We start from the raw sequence: 18877 nt of genomic DNA, 5'->3' as shown, positions 1-18877 counted from the left end.
CTATCACTGATACAGATTTTTCTGTAATCTCTTTTGTATATTCTGTTATTTATTGAATGTTGTATACCAGGAATTGTATGGAGTAGATAATTTGTGAATCAGTACAGTGATTCTATGATGTAAGTATCATTCCAGTTAAAAAAATGAGAAACAGGATTAGAGAGATTTCACACATGGCTCAAAGTCAGAAAATTGTGGTGGCATATTTAGGATTAATTTCAGTTGAATTCCACTTTTTGCTGGAGGTCTTGATCTTTCACATAGATAAAAAGGTAGCTTTGGTGATAAGAATGGAGACTTTCTTCTCTTTCATTCACATATTACTCAGAAGCCATTCCTTAAATGCTGCTATTTAAACTGATCTGATAGTAATTTTTAGGTACTGCATGAAACTTCTAGTATTAGAGGAACATATGATATGATATGTATTGTAGTCCTGCTCTTTTTTTTCTTTTTTAAAGAATAAACTAATGAGTGCTAGAGCTCTATGTGAAATAAACCTATTGTCAGTTCTTCCAGTTTACAGGTTAAAATCCTTGATTGATTTTTCTCTTATACCCAACATTTAATCCATAGCAAACCAAAGATCTACCTTCAGATTATATCTAGAATCTGATCACTTCTCACCAACACCACTGCTGCCACTCTCATTTAATTCAGCACCTTTTCTCAACTAAATTATTATATAATAGCTTTTATTTTATTTTATTTTTTTAAAAGATTTTTATTTATTTATTTGACAGAGAGAGACACAGCGAGAAAGGGAACACAAGCAGGGGGAGTGGGAGAGGGAGAAGCAGGCTTATCGCTGAGCAGGGAGCCCGATGCAGGGCTCGATCCCAGGACCCTGTGACCATGACCTGAGCCGAAGGCAGATGCCTAACGACTGAGCCACCCAGGTGCCCCCAATAGCTTTTATTTTTATAATGGCTTCCCTTTAGTCTACTTTCAGTGTATAAGGTTGAGTGATCTGGTTTATCACTGTGTCAGATTGGGTCACTCTTCTGTTCCAGATTGTCTAGTAAATTCCTGTTTTATTCACTGTAAAAGCTAACGTCCTTAACATGATTTAAGAGAGGTTTTTTTTTTTTTTTTTTTTTAATATGGACCCTCATTATTTCTCTGGCTTCATTTTTACTATTTTCCCATGTATTCTACTTTACACTGACTACCTTGCTAGTCTGAACATATCAGGTGTACTACCTCAGGATATTTGTACTATTCTTATTGTTTGGTTGATGTTTTCCCATACTTCTGTGTAGATCATTTCCCTGCTACTTTGAAATAGTTACTCAAATGTCAGCTTCTCATTGAGGCTTCTCTTACTATCCTGTCTAACCCAATCTAACACTTCCTATTCTCCTTCTGTGCTTACAGTTTTTTCCTTATTATTTATCTCTATCTAATCTTACTATATAAGGTCTTCCTTATTTATCTTGTTTATTGTCTGTCTTTTCCACTAGATTATTGAACCATGAAGGGATTTTTGTTTATTCACTTCTTAGTCCTTGGTATCCAGAACAGTGTCTGGTATGTAGTCAGTACCTAATATATAAATTTGTTGAAAATTTTAGAATTTCTGAGAGAGTATTGATAAGTATTTACAGTTGATTCATTCTAGGTGCTGGGGCCAACGTTAAAATATTCATTGGGGGCAATCTTAGAAGTCTGGACTAAGAGATCAGTCTGCTAAGACATTTTGCATCTTGCTTCTGAGCTTCAGTTAATGCAGCATAAAACAGAGATGTGATGTATTACTAAACTTACAAATATATTTACTTTGGGAACAGAAAGATCTCTTTCCTCAAAACTTAAAAATGCTTTTTTAAAAAAAGATTTTATTTATTTATTAGAGAGAGCACGAGCGGCAGGGAGGGGTAGAGGGAGAGGGAGAAGCAGACTCCCCGCTGAGCAGAGAGCCCGATGCAGGACTCGATCCCAGCTCCCTGGGATCTGAGCTGAAGGCAGACGCTTAACCGACTGAGCCACGCAGGCACCCTTAAAAATGCTTTATTAGAAGAGTTGTTTAAAAGGTTGGTATGTTAATATCTAGACCTTCTGTGATACAAAATTTGGATATTTGCTACTGTCTACCTAACAGTTGAATTTTAGGAATTAATCTGTATTGGGACTATAGAGTTCCACTCGGGGACGGTTTTTTCTTTTAATCAAAATATTATATGGAGTAATTAAGACAGTGTGGTATTAGTGAAAGAATAAACAGATCAGGGGCGCCTAAGTGGCTCAGTCGGTTAAGCGTCTGCCTTCGGCTCAGGTCATGATCCCAGGGTTCTGGGATCAAGCCCTACATTGGGCTCCCTGCTCTGCGGGAAGCCTGCTTCTCCCCCTCCCACTCCCCGTGCTTGTGTTCCCTCTTTCGCTGTCTCTCTCTCTGTCGAATAAATAAATAAAATCTTTAAAAAAAAATAAAAAGAATAAACAGATCAGTAGTAAGGAATAGAGAACTCAGAAATATACCAATATAGTCACTTGATCTTTGACAAAGGAGCAAAGGCAATACAAAAGAGAAAAGATAGTCTTTTTTAGGGCACCTGGGTGGCTCTGTCGGTTAAGCATCTGACTCTTAATTTTTTTTTTAAGTTTTTATTTATTTGTCAGAGAGAGAGAGAGCACATGTGCGCGCAAGCAGTGGGGAGGAGGCAGAGGGAGAGGGAGAAGCCTGGAAGCCAGCTCATGACCCGAGCTGAAGGCAGATGCTTAACTGATTGAACCACCCAGGTGTCCCCTAAGTGTCTGACTCTTGATCTCAGCTCAGGTCTTGATCTCGATCTTGGAGTTGTGAGTTCAAGCCCTGTGTTGGGCTTCTCGCTCAGTGTGGAGCCTACTAAAAAGAAAGGGAGAGAGAGAGAGAGAAAAGATAGTTTTTTTGATAAATGATGCTGAAACAACTGGACATCCACATGCAAAAAAAATGAATCTAGACACAGACCTTATACCATTCACTAAAATTAGCTAAAAATGTATCACAGACCTAAATGTAAAATGCAGATCTATAAAACTCCTAGAAGATAACATAGGGGAAATCTAGATAACTTTGAGTTTGGTGGTGATTTTTTGGGTATAATACCAAAGGCATGATCTATTAGAAAGAAAGGAGCAACAAACAGAACTTCTTTAAAATTAAAAATTTCTGCTCTGTGAGAGACACTGTTCAGAGAATGGAAGGATTAGCCACAGCTCAGGAGAATATATTTGTGTAAGACATATAAAGAACTTTTGTCTAAAATATACAAAGAACTCTTAAAACTCAACAGTAAGAAAACAACTCGATTAAAAATGGGTCAAAGGACCTCAACAAACACCTCACCAAAGAAGCTATGTTGGTGGCAAATAAACATATGAAAAGACACTCCATATCATATGTCATTAGGGAAATGCAAATCAAAACAACAGGGTATCACTATACACCTATTCGAATGGCTATAATTTAGAGGACTGACAACACTAAATGTTGAGGAGGATAGGGAGCAATAGGAACTCTCACTCTTTGATGGTAGGAATGAAAAAATGGTACTGCCTCTTTTTGGAAGACAGTTTGGTGGTTTTTTTTTTTTTTCTCCACAAGACTAAACACACCATACAATTTTTGTTTGTACCCATTGGTATTTACCCAAAGGAGTTGAAAGCTAATTTATACACAGAAACCTGCCCTTGGATGCTTATACATTCTGGAATAGACAAAACTATGGAGACAATAAAAAGATCAGTGGATGTGGGTGAGGAGAGAGAGATGAGTAGGCAGAGCAAAGAGGATTTTTAGGGCAGTAAAGAATAATCTTTATATTATAATGATGAATATATGTCACTCTACTTTTGTTCAAACCCACATAATGTACAACATAAAGAGTGAACCTTAAGGTAAATTGTGGACTTGATGATTGTTGATGTGTCAGTGTAAATTCATCCTTGGGGGAAAAATAGTGTACCATTCTGGTGAGTGATGTTGATAATGGCAAAAGCCATGCATGTGTTTGGGGCAGCAAATATATGGGAAATCTCTGTATCTTCCTTTCAATTTTGTTGTAAACCTAAACTGCTCTTAAAGAAAATAAAGTCTTTAAAAAAAAGGGGGTGTGTAAATGTTGCTTCCACTCTGGGTTTTGAGCCTTAAGACATCTGCGTGAGCACCCAGTGACGAACTGTACCTGTAAAGTAAAATCTGTCCTTCCCAAATCTCTTCAGCACCCTTCATCCACAACCTTGGATCACAGAGCAGCCTACACGGCTCATCGACACGCTCTTAGGAGGGTCCCCAGTCTTGCTTTCTGAACTCCATTAAGCAGGAGTAAGACGGACTTTGTTTGAAAAGAGAAATTACCAAATCTCCACATTGAGGGAGACCTCCTTTTTTCTCAATCCAGCAGAGTAAAGGCTGACAAAACAACACAGTCTAAGCCAACACACTGTCTGTGGTGAAACTCTGAGCTTGTGCAACATTGGGATTTTGTAACCTTTTTTTTTTTTTATGATTTCACATTCTGAAATAGTAATTATGCCCAGGAAATTTTTCTTGAAGAAGTGGGTAAATTTTCATTTTATAATTTAAGTGTTATTGTGTATCATCAGTAAGGATTGGATATGTATGCCAGTAACAGAAAACTTGATAAATACTGCCTTAAACAAGTGAGAATTTACTTTTCTCATGTAATGTGAATTCCAGGGGTAGGCAGTCCATAGCTGATGCAGCTGCCGAAGGATGTCATCAAGGAACCAGTATCCTATCTTCCTAGCTTACGGTTTTTGTCTTTTTGGTCAGAAGATGGCTGTTGTGGGGTGCATGGGTGGCTGAGTCGGTTAAGCAGCCCATTCTTGATTTTGGCTCAGGGCAAGATCTCAGGGTCCTGGGATCGACTCCCACCTTAAGCTCCACACTCAGCGGGGAGTCTGCTTCGGGATTCTCTCTCTCTCTACCCCTGCTTCTTTGCGAGTGTGCGCGTGCTCTCTCTCTCTCCCTCTCTCTAAAATAAATAAATAAATCTTAAAAAAAGATAGCTGTTGTATCTCTGGAGACTTCATCAGAGTTTTCAGAAGGAAAAGAGGGAAAGATAAAGGGAAATCTCTTTCTAAGACTGTATTTTTCTGGTAGATAGTGGCCTCTCAGAGATTGATAACTAACTACCTTTTGTTGGCCAGAACTATGTTGGTATAACTTGGTATTTAACTCATCGTATCTGGAATTAGTATAGAATGGTGGTTAAGAGCATGGACCTAAGTTTGAAAATCAGTTGTGTTATTTCCTGAGTATGATTTTAACATCTTTGTGCCTCAATTTCCCTCTATGAAAAGATTCTGATAATATGTACCTACCAGCACTTTGTTGTTGAAAAGATTAAAGGAGTTAATGTCATTATTTTAATGGATACCATTTGTACTATTTTAAGTATTAGTTATAATTTACTGTCTTCATTATATAGAAGAGTTACTGATATTGGAATGGTAAATTTGTCACTCAGGGAACTAATTTTTTTAGATAGGAAATAAAATAGCATTTGGATTAGGTGCTTTTGAGTATAGGGATGATTGAAAAAGATGGTAGAACTTTAAGGACTCTTGTGACTGCATTGCGTTATTAAAAATTATGGGTGAGTTAAAGTATTGGGGCCATTTTAATTTGCTCATTTAATTCATCGTAGAGCTTGATGACTTTTAGGACTGTCTTGAACAAATTGTCATTTTACCACCAATCCCCTAAAGCACGTTCATCTCAACCGAAATTCTGTCTTATTGATAGAATGTTTGAAGACTTAGCTATGTATCGATAAATGATTTCGTTGGTATTGTTACCAGCCTTGCCAATTTATAATCACTCTACTGAAAAAAAAATATCAATTACTTCTCTATTTTCTTTTTAGCCCTATCTGCTTTGATATGATTGAGGAAGCATACATGACGAAATGTGGCCACAGCTTTTGGTAAGATGATTTTATTTAGCAAAATTGTCTTGATTTTTAACTTGTGTAAATGCAGCCAGTGAGAAGTTAGGTTTTTAAAATAATTTTGGTTATCTTATAATTTCTTTGATACATTTTTATAAGTTCAGCAGCTCAAGGCAGAAAGCATATGGTTGGTGCATAATTTCTGTGGAATACTTAGAGTTACCGTTGCCCTTACAGATGGATTTTAAAACTTTTGGGTTGATTAATTATTTATTATAGAGCTTTGATTACCGTTTTAGAAAATTGAGGGGTGCTGGATAATTAGGATGAAGCATGAAGCATCTTTAACTCCCTTGTGGGCATAAGTATGAGACCCAGTAAAGGAGGTTAGAAAGTCATTGGAAAAGGATATAGGGGGTTAAAAAGATCTGTGTTTTCTTCTTCAACATTTTGCTCAGTGTTATCATTAGTTGCTTAGTCTTGTATATATGTCACATTAATCTGTATATTTAAAAAATTTTTAGTTGTGGTAAAATACACATAAAATTTACCATCTTAACCATTTTTAAGTTGAGTAATGTTAAGTTTGTTTGCATTGTTGTACAATCTCCAGAATTTTTTTATCTTGCAAAACTGAAACTATATACCCTTTGAGCAACTCTGCATTTCTCCCTTCCCCCCAGCTTCTGTCAATCACTATTTTACTTTGTTTCGTGAATTTGACTATTCTAGATACCTCATATAAGTGGCATCAAATTGTATTTTTGTGACTGGCTTATTAACTCACTAAGCATAATGTCTTTAAGTTTCATCCTTGTTGTAGCATGTGTCAAAGTTTCCTTCCTTTTTAAGGGTGAATAGTGTTCCATTGCATGTATATATTGTATTTTATTTGTTCATCTGTTAATGGACATTTGGGTTGCCTTCACTTCTTAAATGTTGTTTAGAATGGTGCTTTGAACATTGGTGTCTAAATATCTCCTTGAGATTCTGGTTTCAGTTCTTTTGGATATATACCCAGCAGCAGAATTGCTGTATCATATGATAGTTCTGTTTAATTTTTTGAGGAACCTCCATACTGTTTTCCATAGCTGCTGAACCATTTCATATCTCCCCCAGCAGTTCACAAGAGTTCCAGTTTTTCCACATTCTAGCCATTTGTCATTTTCTGTTTTTTTTTTTTTTAATAGTAGCCATCTTAATGGTTATGTAATCTGTGTTTGTTTAATTCCTTTTTATTTTTTGTGTGTTTTTTTGATTGGGGGTGGTATATTCTGATTGCAGTTGATCATGTCCATAAATTATTTACACTGTTGATACGATATTTTTGGCTTAGTATTATGTGTTCTAATAGTCCTTGTATTCTAATTCATGTTGAAGTCAAACCCATAATTTTATTCTGAAGTTGAATGTAATATCTGGTAGATTGATATTCACTAGTCAAGTACTGGGTGTTATTACCAGTTTGTAAGTATTTTTGTTTGATTTGGAGCTTGATGCATCAGTGTTAGCTATATCCAATCTGCCAGTCATTTAAAAAGAAGTTTAGAATAAAAATCGCTTTCTTAGCTTGGACTATGTTTTTTATTAAAATATAAGTTATTAAAATAAACAATATGTACTCTTGGCTAAAAATAACTCTTATTGTCCAGAAAGCTGTAACATGAAATGTAAATGTCACAATTTTTCTAGTCTTTTTTTTTTTTTGGTCTACCTCCTCAGAGGTTATGGTAAGGAGTAATGGTGTGTCCTTCAGAATTTTTTTGCTGATTTTTTTTAAAAAAAGCCATCTTGCCTTAAATAATTTGGATTTCCTGCTATATCATTGCATTGACATTATTATGGTTCATGAATAACTTTCTGCTCCTTATTGCTACTGAAATTCTGGTCATGTGTGTCTTGCTTTTAGATTGATACATGTATGGTCTTGGTCTTTTCAGGCTTATTGTTTAACAGTAGTGTTTCCTTTGGTCCATTAATTGACCTAGCACCATAGCATTCCATGGGAAACCATGGAGACTTTGATTTTCATCTCTGGAAAATTGGGTGATTTAGATTAGGCTTTCTCTGCCTTTGGTAGTATTGAATATTGGACCAGATAATTCCTGTTGTGGGTGATTATCCTGGGTATTGTAGATTGTTTAGCAGTATCCCTGGCCTCTACCCAGTAGCAGTCCCTTTTCTCACAAGTGTGACAACCAAAAATGTCTCCAGACATTGCCAGATATCTAGTAGGGGACAAAATTGCCCACATCTGAGAAATACCGATACAGAGTTAAAAAGCAGGGTCTTGAAGTTGGTAAACCAGGATTCCGGTTCTGGCTCTAAAACTTACCTTACATTTGTCCAGTCGCTCAACTGGTCTCTTCTATTGTCCCCCTTTACCCTCCTCCCCCTTTTCTTCCTACTCCTTCACGTCCTCTTCTTTTATAGTTTAGAAGGTGCCAATGTTTGGAACAAATTATAAAGTGAGGATTTAATTTTTCCTAACTGCCTTCTTCTAACTTATATATTCACTGTGGCATTTTAAAAGGACACTGAAGAGTCTGCTAAATAAGTACAATAATCTTGCTTCGCTATGTTGTGATGTGTAATAAATTATTGATTGACTTTATAATTAAATAGGCCTGGCCTTTCCAATGAGTCCTGTAATTTTCAAGGTGTGTCCTTAGGTCATCGTTGGGAAACCCCACTGGTTTCTTAAATATGTTTTTCCCTTCAAATAAAAATAGTTTTAAGTTTAGATCCTTGTTATAACTCAAGTGATGTTATAACCTGAGTGTGTTTTAAAATATGAATGTGTTTTAAAATACCTACCAGGTTTTGGTAGGATAAGAGACCATAAAGTTGAGAAGAGCTGGTGAACTTGGAGGCTGGCAGTCCATTGTCAGGCTTGTGAAACTGTGAGACATTTTGTACTTTTGTTTAAAGCAAAAGCTCATAATTATTTACCCTATCCTATCACGTGAGGCCATTGGAACTTCATTAACGGTAGCCTATTGGATCAAATCTTCGCTAACTTGAACGCTGGCTTGTAATCTGGAACAGAGCAGTGTTAGCATTTCCAGGCTCCATCCAAATTATTAACACTAAATCAAATTGGACCACGTGAACTGTTTATCCCTCGTCTCACTTATAAATGGTAACTCTTTCCTAGTAACAGGTTGGAGATACTGTTCCCACTTGACAGTGAATCTGCTATTAGCTGTTGTCTAACCAAACTTAATGATATGATAAAATAAAAATATCTGGCTTCTTTGTGATGTAGAGATGAGGTTTGCTCTTTCCCTTTGCCGCCTCCTGCTTGCCCCCTGCACCTTGCTTCTCAGACCTCATGTCTACCAAGTTCTGATTTACTATTTTTTTTCATTACAAATTAGTTATAATTAATAGCCTATCTCAGTGTTGTTCATCTTCCAGCATATCTGTGGTCAAAGCTGGGTATCAGCTTGTCTTTTGGGGCTTTTGAATAATTTATCATCTTGTACCTTGCTATTAGTCTTTCTTTATACCTGGTTATTATATAGGACCACTGTACTGATTTGTCCTTGCTGTTCTTGTTATAGTCTCTTCTTTTTTGAGAATTTTCTGATTATTCACAGTTTTTTATATGTACTCACCGCTGTTTACAGAGAGAGAAAAAGATATTTATGATAAGGTGTCCATTTACCCTAGTGTCTATAATTACTTATAGAAAAATGAGGAGAAATCAGAAAGTTTGTGTATTGGGGGTGGGTGAATAGAGGGCTTCAGAAAACATTCGAAGTTTTTGGATGGTTAAAGTGGCATAGTGTTTTGTATATTACAGGCAGTTCCCAAATAAAAATTATGCCCTAAAAGCTTAAAAAGAAAAAGAAAAAGAAAAAGATACTTATATCTTATAGGTAGGTTATACTTTTTTTTATTTTTTGGTAGGTATATACTTAATAGAAACAGAATAATCATACATTTATAGAGAAATACTCATTTAAAAAATTATACAAGTATAGTTGACATAATTGCTATATTAGTTTCAGGTGTGCAACATAGTGATTAGACAATTCTGTACATTACTTGGTGTTACCACCGTAAGTGTAGTTACCAGCTGTCACCATACAGTGTTACAATATTATTGAATATAATCCCCATATTGTTCTCTTCATCTCCGTGACTTACTTATTTTGTAATTGGAGGTTTGTATTCGTCAATCCCCTTCACCTATTTTGTCCATGTCCCCATCCTCCTCCGTTCTGGCAACCACCAGTTTGTTCTTTGTATTTATGAATCTGTTTCTGCTTGTTTGATTGTTCATTGGTTTTGTTTTTAGATTCCACATATAAATGCAATCATGTGGTATTTGTCTTTTTCTGACTTCACTTAGTATAATACCCTTGAGGTCCATTCATGTTGTTACAAAGGGCAAAATTTCAAAATATTCATTCTTCATTATCAGATATACACTTAAACACATTTATGTCAGCACATTCTGGTACTGAATTACTATTTTTAAGAGTTTCAGTGTGTGTAGCTTTTGAAAACTTCTCAGGTAGACCCAAGATATATATCCCTTTATCCTCCCTATTTTGAACACTAGTCTAGATACTCATCCTTCTTTTAGAATCCAAAATACCACATCTGTGGTGGTGATGGTCAAGTAGAGTTATTGTGAAAGAAATAATTGAGAATCTCTAGTGGTGTTTTATATGACCCAGAAGACATGTTTCTTTTTTGTTTATACCTATTTTTTTTGTGCATTGAACATTTACTTAGTTCAACTCTAACAGGATATAGTGCTAGACATTGAGGGTACAGAGATGACTTAAAACAAATCCTTGCTTTGAATGAACAAATAGAAGAGGGGATGACAGTACAAAATAAGATAGTTACTATTTCTCAAACTAGGGCAGGTCTGCCCAGGGGTGGTAGTGAGGTAGTAGATACTATAAGATAAACTTGATGCATTTTGTCATGTCAGTTTTATACAGTGGTATGTAATTTGATGTGTTTTCATTTTATAGTATAGATAGATATTACCAATGCAATGTGCAAAAATCATTTGAATTTTTGTTCCTGAGGACAGTTCCTTCCACTGTGTCCTGGACTACTTTTTCTTCTAGGAGAGGATTGTGTGGTAGTAAACCTACTGACAAGGGATATGATTAGGATGCTGAAGATAGGAGAGGAGGATATTCTATTGGACTCTGGGATAATTTCTTGTATATTGACAAACTCTTTCACTCAGTTAACAACTTAGCTTGTTCTTCTTACCATATTATTTGCTCATTTCTAACTATCATTTCTTTACAAAAGCCATTTGCTAAAACCCAGAATGCCCTTCTGCTTATCTGTCAACCCCTTGTCTCATCTTTAATAACCTTCCCAGAGTTTCTACTTCATGACTTGGTTTATTTGAACTTGCAGACTTTTTTAAGGGTTAATCTTGTCATTTGGGAATATTTTCTGGTAATATGAACTCATTTCTGTTTTCCCAAAGCAGACTATAAGTGTTTCTGTGTTGTAATTGCATAACTGCTTTATGCTTTTCCCTCGCAATAGAAATGAAAACAAGAACATTTTATATATTTCCTTCACTGAAATTTCTACATAGGAAATTTTCTGTTAGATATGGAGCCTATCATGTGGTAATATGGTAATCCTAACCTTGTCATAGTTGCAAGAGGTGATGTTATTATTTCTGGAACACTGTACAAGTCATTTGTTTTATATATATTTGAGTATCTGTTATGTGCCAGCCATTTACTTAGATCTTTAGGTCCTTGTGCTGTGCCAAAGACCAGCACTGCATCAGTTCTCTATGATGTCCTTTTTATTTATTTATTTATTATTTTTTAAAGATTTTTATTTTGATAGAAATACAGCGAGAGAGGGAACACAAGCAGGGGGAGAGGGAGAGGGAGAAGCAGGCTTCCTGCTGAGCAGGGAGCCGGATGTGGGACTTGATCCCAGGACCCCAGGACCATGACCCGAGCTGAAGGCAGATGCTAAACGACTGAGCCACCCAGGCGCCCTATGATGTCCTTTTTACACTTATCTTGAAAGTACCAAATGTGAGATGAAAAAGTAGTTGTTAATTAGTACAGAGAAACCTGATGGATGTGGGTTTCTGTTTTCATAAGGTAGAGTGAAGTAAGTGGGTTATAAAAAGTAGCTTCGGGGCGCCTGGGTGGCTCAGTCGTTAAGCATCTGCCTTCGGCTTGGGTCATGATCCCGGGGTCCTGGGATCGAGCCCCACATCGGGCTCCCTGCTCGGCAGGAAGCCTGCTTCTCCCTCTCCCACTCCCCCTGCCTGTGTTTGCTCTCTCGCTGTGTCTCTCTCTGTCAAATAAATAAGTAAAAAAATCTTAAAAAAAAAAAAAAGTCGCTTCAACTTTTAAAGCTGAAGTAAATTTATAGTAATTTGGATACAGAATAAAAGAGGTGGTACCTTTTTAGGAATCTTCTTTATAAATTACCCTTGTAATTTCTTAGAAGTAATTTTTTTTCTGATTGTTAGGAGCAGTGCCTTTTTACTATAGAAACTTGTAGACATCTAAAAAGAAAAAGTTTCCCATGATTTTATGACCCAGAGACATACATGTTAATATTATGAAGAATGTCTTTTTTGGTTTATTTTAAATGGATACATACGCAATTTTTTAAAAACAGAAATGTGATTGTACTGTATCCACTATGTTAGAGATTGTCATTTTTAGTTCATAAAAAGTGATATAGTGACTTTTTTTTTCTAATGTCAATTTGATATTTTTCTGTGGTTTTTTTGAACAATATTTTTTTTAAAAGATTTTATTTAGGGGTGCCTGTGTGGCTCAGTCGGTTAAGCAGCTGCCTTCAGCTCAGGTCATGATCCCAGGGTCCTGGGATCGAACCCCCGTCCAGCTCCCTGCTCAGTGGGGAGCCTGCTTCTCCCTCTCCCTCTGACTGCCTCTCTGCTTACTTGTGCTCTCTCTGTATCTCTCTCTGTCAAATAAATAAATAAAATTTTTTAAAGATTTTATTTATTTATTTGACAGAGAGAGACACAGCGAGAGAGGGAGCACAAGCAGGGGGAGTGGAAGAGGGAAAAGCAGGCTTCCTGCGGAGCAGGGAGCCCGACGAGGGGCTCGATCCCAGGACTCTGGGATCATGACCTGAGCCGAAGGCAGACGCTTAACGACTGAGCCACCCAGGCACCCCTAAATAAAATCTTTTAAAAAAAATTCATCTTTTTTTTTTTAAAGATTTTATTTGACAGAGAGTGAGAGAGGGAACACAAGCAGGGGGAGTGGGAGAGGGAGAAGCAGGCTTCCCACGGAGCAGGGAGCCCGATGCAGGGCTCGATCCCAGGACCCTGGGATCATGACCTGAGCTGAAGGCAGACACTTAACGACTGAGCCACCCAGGCACCCCGAAAAATTCATCTTTAAAAAAAAAAAAAGATTTTATTTATTTGAGAGAGGGAGAGCATGAGCGGGAGTGCGGGAGTGGCAGAATGACAAGCAGACTCCCTGCTAAGCTAACCCTGGGACCATGATCTGAGCTGAAGGCAGAGCCCAACCGACTGAGCCACCCAGACTCCCCTAGTTAAACAATATTTTAAAAGTTTTTTTATTATAAGACAATATGTAATTGTAAAAAGTCATACATTACAGAAATATATATTGTAAGGAAGGAAACATTTCTTGTAATCCTCTTTCTTTAGCTATAACCACTGTTATTAGATTATTTTTCATGGCATATAGTTATGTATTGCAATATGATTTTTTGGGTTTTTTTTGGATTGATGTTTACAAAATTATTTAGTCAATTTCCTAGTGTTTTGGTTGCTTCTAATTTATTTTGCTATTTACAGATAATCTTGAATTGAGCACCTTTCTATGTATATATCTCTGCTCATTTCCTTAGGGTAAATTCCTAGAAATAAAATCATTACATCAAAGGGGATACACAACCTTAAGGTTTTCTATACAACTTGCCTTCTGGAAATGTTGTGGCAGTTACATTTCCTTCAACAGTACATGAAGTTGTTTATACTCACATGTGCTCCTTAACTCTGATAGTATTTTCTTTAATTTTCCAATTCGGTAAAAAATAGTATATAATTTAAAATCAGTTTTTTTATCCTACTGAAGGTGATGATTTTCTCATGCTTATTGACTAATGTTTGTCTTGTTGATTTTTGTTTTTCACTTTTTTTTAATTTGAATGTGTTCTTTTTGTATTTAAGGATATCAGCACTCCAAGAACATGAATAGTGTATTTGCTTAACTAAATCATAGGGATTTGCTTTTCTTGGGTGTTGTTACAAAGTATTTAAATTGCATAAACTTAAAAGTTAGTACATTTTTTTAAACATTCTATATCCAGTAGACTTGTTATTCAAGTTCATTTTTAAATATTAACTTTTGTATACTGTTATCTAATAAATGCTCTATGTATCTTTATTATGATAAAATATAAGCTGAAATAAATTTGATAACAAATTACTTGTTTTAAATGAGAAATAGAAGACTTATAGGCATTAATTTATGACCAGTTTATTAATCCTTCACTGATTTAATGAACCCTATTTTATTTTTTTTTTTTGCTAATAGCTACAAGTGTATTCATCAGAGTTTGGAGGATAATAATAGATGTCCCAAGTGTAACTATGTTGTGGATAATATTGACCATCTGTATCCTAATTTCTTGGGTGAGTCTTTGGAATGATTCTTTATTATTTAAAATATTCTATCCCCAAAAGTGTATGCTAGCACTAATTTATTCAGAAAACATAGTGTAGGGGTAAAGCAAGTCTTTCTCTCCTACTCACCTGGGTGCTTTCCCAGTCTTTCTTATTTTGTGATGTATTTTCCATACTATGTGTTGTTAGTACTATATTATATTGTTTTTAAGTTTCATAAAAAAAGAAAAATTGACTGACACAACTCTTAGTTCTTACTACATAGATGGCGGGACAGAAGTTAAAGGGGATGCCAGAGGTCCAGAACACCTGTCTCTTTATACAGTGTAGTGCATTCCTGCTGTTTGTGCTTCTAGGGTAGAAGTGAGAGTCAAGGGAAGAAAGTGTTAATGGAGAGGGGGAAGAGGAGGTGGAAACTTGGGTAATTGGATTCCTGGATAGGTGAAGAGAGTCTGTGAACTGGGGAGGCAATTGAAAAGTAAGAACTTGGAGAGGGAACTTAGGAAAAGAAGAAATACTGAGTGGTGTGATACTCTGCAGGACTGGACTTTATGGGCTAGGTTGGGTAGAAGGGAAATGAAAGTCCTGCAAAGCAAAATCCTGTGTCCCTGAACTCGGACACATGGATTGATGCTGCTGTGTGGGCTCTAGAATTACTTTTCTATCAATTGTCATAACTTTGGAAAACTTCTTTTGGAATGTTTAAATACAGAAAGGAAGCTAATCTTCCGACAATTTTGGTGTTTACTAAAATTTTCAGGCAGCATTCTTTAACGAGTCCAAAAGGTGGAGATTCCTTTATGTGAATTTCTAACTAGAGGGAGCACTATATACTAGTATGGAAGAACTTTCAAAATATAGTACTGTTTTAGTTAGAAAGTGATTTCATACATTAAGTACATATTCTCACATATATCCAGTGAATAGTGAAGTTACACTTACTGATTTTCTGAGCTAGAAATTATCTGGGTGATGTTCTAGTTTTTAACCTCTTTTTATGGATAATAAATTTTTGTTTTGGATAATTGGAGTGTAAGTATGTTATGCCCATATTTGAAGTCTTTTAATTATAGTGCAGCTTCTAATGTGATTATGAATGTCAGCCATGGAAATAACATTTTATGCTGATACATCTTTTCCTGTTTTTTTTCCCATCATCCCTTCCACTCTACTATTTGTACAATAATAGTCAAATTCATAGGTTCCCACATTAGGTAGATAGGGATCCTCTGTGCATTTAGGATGCCATTGAGATCTATTTCTGAACATGGAATTCCATTTTTTTTTTTTCCTTTACTGAAAAAAACTCAGAATTCTAAGTTCTTATTTCCATTGCTTCAGCGTGAGATTACATGATTTATTTGTGTGGTGCCTGTCATTCTTGGTTGGGTTGAGGACCATGAACCTTTTGAAGTAATTTCAGATTTCTTCTTGACCATGGTAAAATAAGTATATGTTTTACAATTTTGAAGGCTACTAGGTAGCCTTGCACTTTTTTTATTGTTAGGTTACGACCTTTACTATTTATTTATTTAAAGATTTTATTTATTTATTTGTCAGAGAGAGAGAGAGGGAGAGAGCACAAGCAGGGAGAGTGGCAGGCAGAGGGAGCCTGGTGCGGAACTCGATCCCAGGACCCTGGGATCATGACCTGAGCCATAGGCAGATGCTTAACTGACTGAGCCACCAAGGTTTCCCAGGACCCTTCCCTTTTAATACTGTACATTTACCTGAGTCATGGGTAAAGGGCTGAACTATGCATTTTCTGTAGCAGTGGTCTTCAAAACTTTTTGCTTGGGTGACTCATAAAAATTCTGAAAAATGATGTTCTTTGTCACACATTGATCCCCTATTTAAAATTATCATCCTCAGTTTTTCTTTATAAGTGTAAGTGGTTGTAAAGGATGTAACTTTAGGAGTATTATAAATCTGGTTATTTAAAAATAAAGCCTTTATCTCTTTTTAAAATGTATCCAGTGAGGGGCTCCTGGGTGGCTCAGTTGTTAGGCGTCTGCCTTCAGCTCAGGTCATGATCCCAGGGTCCTGGGATCGAGCCCCACATCGGGCTCCCTGCTCAGCCGGGAAGCCTGCTTCTCCCTCTCCCACTCCTGCTTGTGTTCCCTCTCTCGCTGTGTCTTTCTCTGTCAAATAAATAAAATCTTGAAAAAAAAATAAAAAAATAAAATGTATCCAGTGAAATCTAAATCATAGTGATTTCGTATTTATCATTGATTTGAAAATAGACACCTTTCATTGACAATGGGAAATTTTATTCATTCCTTTTCTCTTTGAACTTCTACTTAAGTTATCGTCCACATAATTTTTTTTTTTTTTAAAGATTTTATTTATTTATTTGACAGAGAGAGAGCACAAGTAGGCAGAGTGACAGGCAGATGGAGAGGGAGAAACAGGCTCTCCGCTGAGCAGGGAGCCGGATGTGGGGCTCGATCCCAAGACCCCAGGATCATGACCTGAGCCGAAAGCAGCCGCTTAACAGACTGAGCCACCCAGGCGCCCCCCACATAATTTTATCCTTATATAATGTATTTTCACGTTTGAAATCCTTATCGATCTATCTGTAATACTTTTCTGTAACAGAAATGTATATAAATAGAAACTATAGACATAGAAATTTTTTTTTTTTAACATAATTTTCTCTTAAGCATTTAAAAATCTCAAATATTTTTTCTGGGTTATTATTGAGTCATGAGTAGTATGCAATTGGTCAAATATTTACAAATTTTATAAGTATTAGACAAATATTTATTGAAAATGTGCTGCTTATTAAGGTTTGGTGCTTTTCTTAGTTCTAGTACCCTTGGAAGTTATTACTAGGACAAGGAATCAGTTTCATTTGTATTCTTCTTATTTTTTTGTTTATTCATTTATTTAGGATCATCATAGTTTTTTAAAATTTGAGATATAATTGATATATAACATTATGTAACTTTAAGGTTTTTCTTTTTAGTTTTAAAGTGTTAAGTGTTGAGAAACTTTGCTTACATGAATAAGTTGATGGGGATTGAAGGAATTTTGTTAATAGTAACGTCACTCAGTTTTTTGACTTCGTTCTGACTTAAGAAATTAAGAAAAAAAGCATTGACTTATCAAAAACAATCTTAATGCTCAGTTAGTTAGCAAGTCAAGTCTTTTCTTTAATTTTGATGAAAGCAAAGAATTGGAAGCCAAACACTCAAAAAAGATTTGGTTTTCAGGTCATTATAATCATATAATTTTTTGTCAGTACTTTGATTTTTCCTTTCCTGCCCTAAACACTATACCACAGACCCTTTTTCTTCTGACTTCCCTTCCCCCATCTCTGCTTCTACCTTCCATTGTATTCTTTTTCATTCTCTCCTTGTACCTTCGCTTCTCCAACACATTCACTGTTCTTTCCATCCTACTTGGTCTTGAGAGCTCTCTTTCTTTTTCCCGTTACTAGAAGGTTCTTGCGAGGTGTAGTCTTCCTGTCCCTGTTGCCATCTATCCTGCCCCCGCCCCCCCCCAAATCCTGCAATTGCTCTCCTCTGCTCGTGCTAAGACTTGCTCTCTAGCTCTCCCCCTCCCTCTCTCCAACTGCCTGCCTCCATCTCTCTCCCTCGCTCAGTCTCTTTTCCAGCTTTCTCTGTCTGTATTTAAAATTGATAATTGGAATTTTATCTCCCTTATGAATAACGTTATTATTCTTTGAAGAGACAACCTGAATGCTAAATTTAAAATACGTGTTTTAAAAAAAATAGAGCATATAACATCCTTACTATTGCCAGGTAGTGTCCTAAGTGCTTTGTGTAAGCTAACTCATTTAATTTTCAGTCCTATGAGATGGGTACTCTTGTTATCATCCTCATTCTTCAGGTGAGGAAACTAAGGCACAGAGAATTTGGGTTACTTTTATAAAGTTATACAGTAGTATTGGTGGAATTGGGATTTGGTCCTAAGCAGTCTGTCTCACAAGTATATGTGCGTTAACTATACTCTCCTGCTTCTAAAAAGATAGTTACTAGAATGGAAGCTTTAGCAGTAGAATTGCATTGTTTGTTCTTAGTACTGTGGCCATTTTATGGATCCAGAGAATTATAATTATGGATATAGAATATCCTTCAAGTTCAGTGATACACGAGATTTCTCAGTAAAATGCAGTTTGGTATACATGTGTAAAATATTACAGTAAGTCACAGTTTTGTTTTTTTTTTTTAAAGATTTTATTTATTTGACAGAGAGAGACACAGCAAGAGAGGGAACACAAGCAGGGGGAGTGGGAGAGGGAGAAGCAGGCTTCCCGCCGAGCAGAGAGCCTGATGTGGGGCTCAATCCCAGGACT

General features: G+C 36.2%; 1 protein-coding gene across 5 annotated transcripts in view; it reads left to right on the top strand.

The window, feature by feature from the left end:
• The window catches only part of COP1 (COP1 E3 ubiquitin ligase), a 262526-nt gene that overhangs the window by 20056 nt on the left and 223593 nt on the right, over positions 1-18877 (top strand). For 4 of the 5 annotated variants that reach the window (XM_032393455.1, XM_032393457.1, XM_032393454.1 and 1 more), the window contains exons 2-3: positions 5874-5933; positions 14468-14565. In XM_032393455.1, the coding sequence (XP_032249346.1) occupies positions 5874-5933; positions 14468-14565 (158 nt within the window). Of the gene's footprint in view, positions 1-5873; positions 5934-14467; positions 14566-18877 lie in introns of those variants that run through there. The other variant, XM_032393458.1, reaches the window with a different exon arrangement.

This window comes from Phoca vitulina, unplaced genomic scaffold, assembly GCF_004348235.1.
Source record: "Phoca vitulina isolate PV1807 unplaced genomic scaffold, GSC_HSeal_1.0 scaffold73, whole genome shotgun sequence".
NCBI classification, from domain to species: Eukaryota; Metazoa; Chordata; class Mammalia; order Carnivora; family Phocidae; genus Phoca; species Phoca vitulina.
Note: the sequence above shows the minus strand (reverse complement) of the source record. Positions and strands in the feature narration are given on the sequence as shown.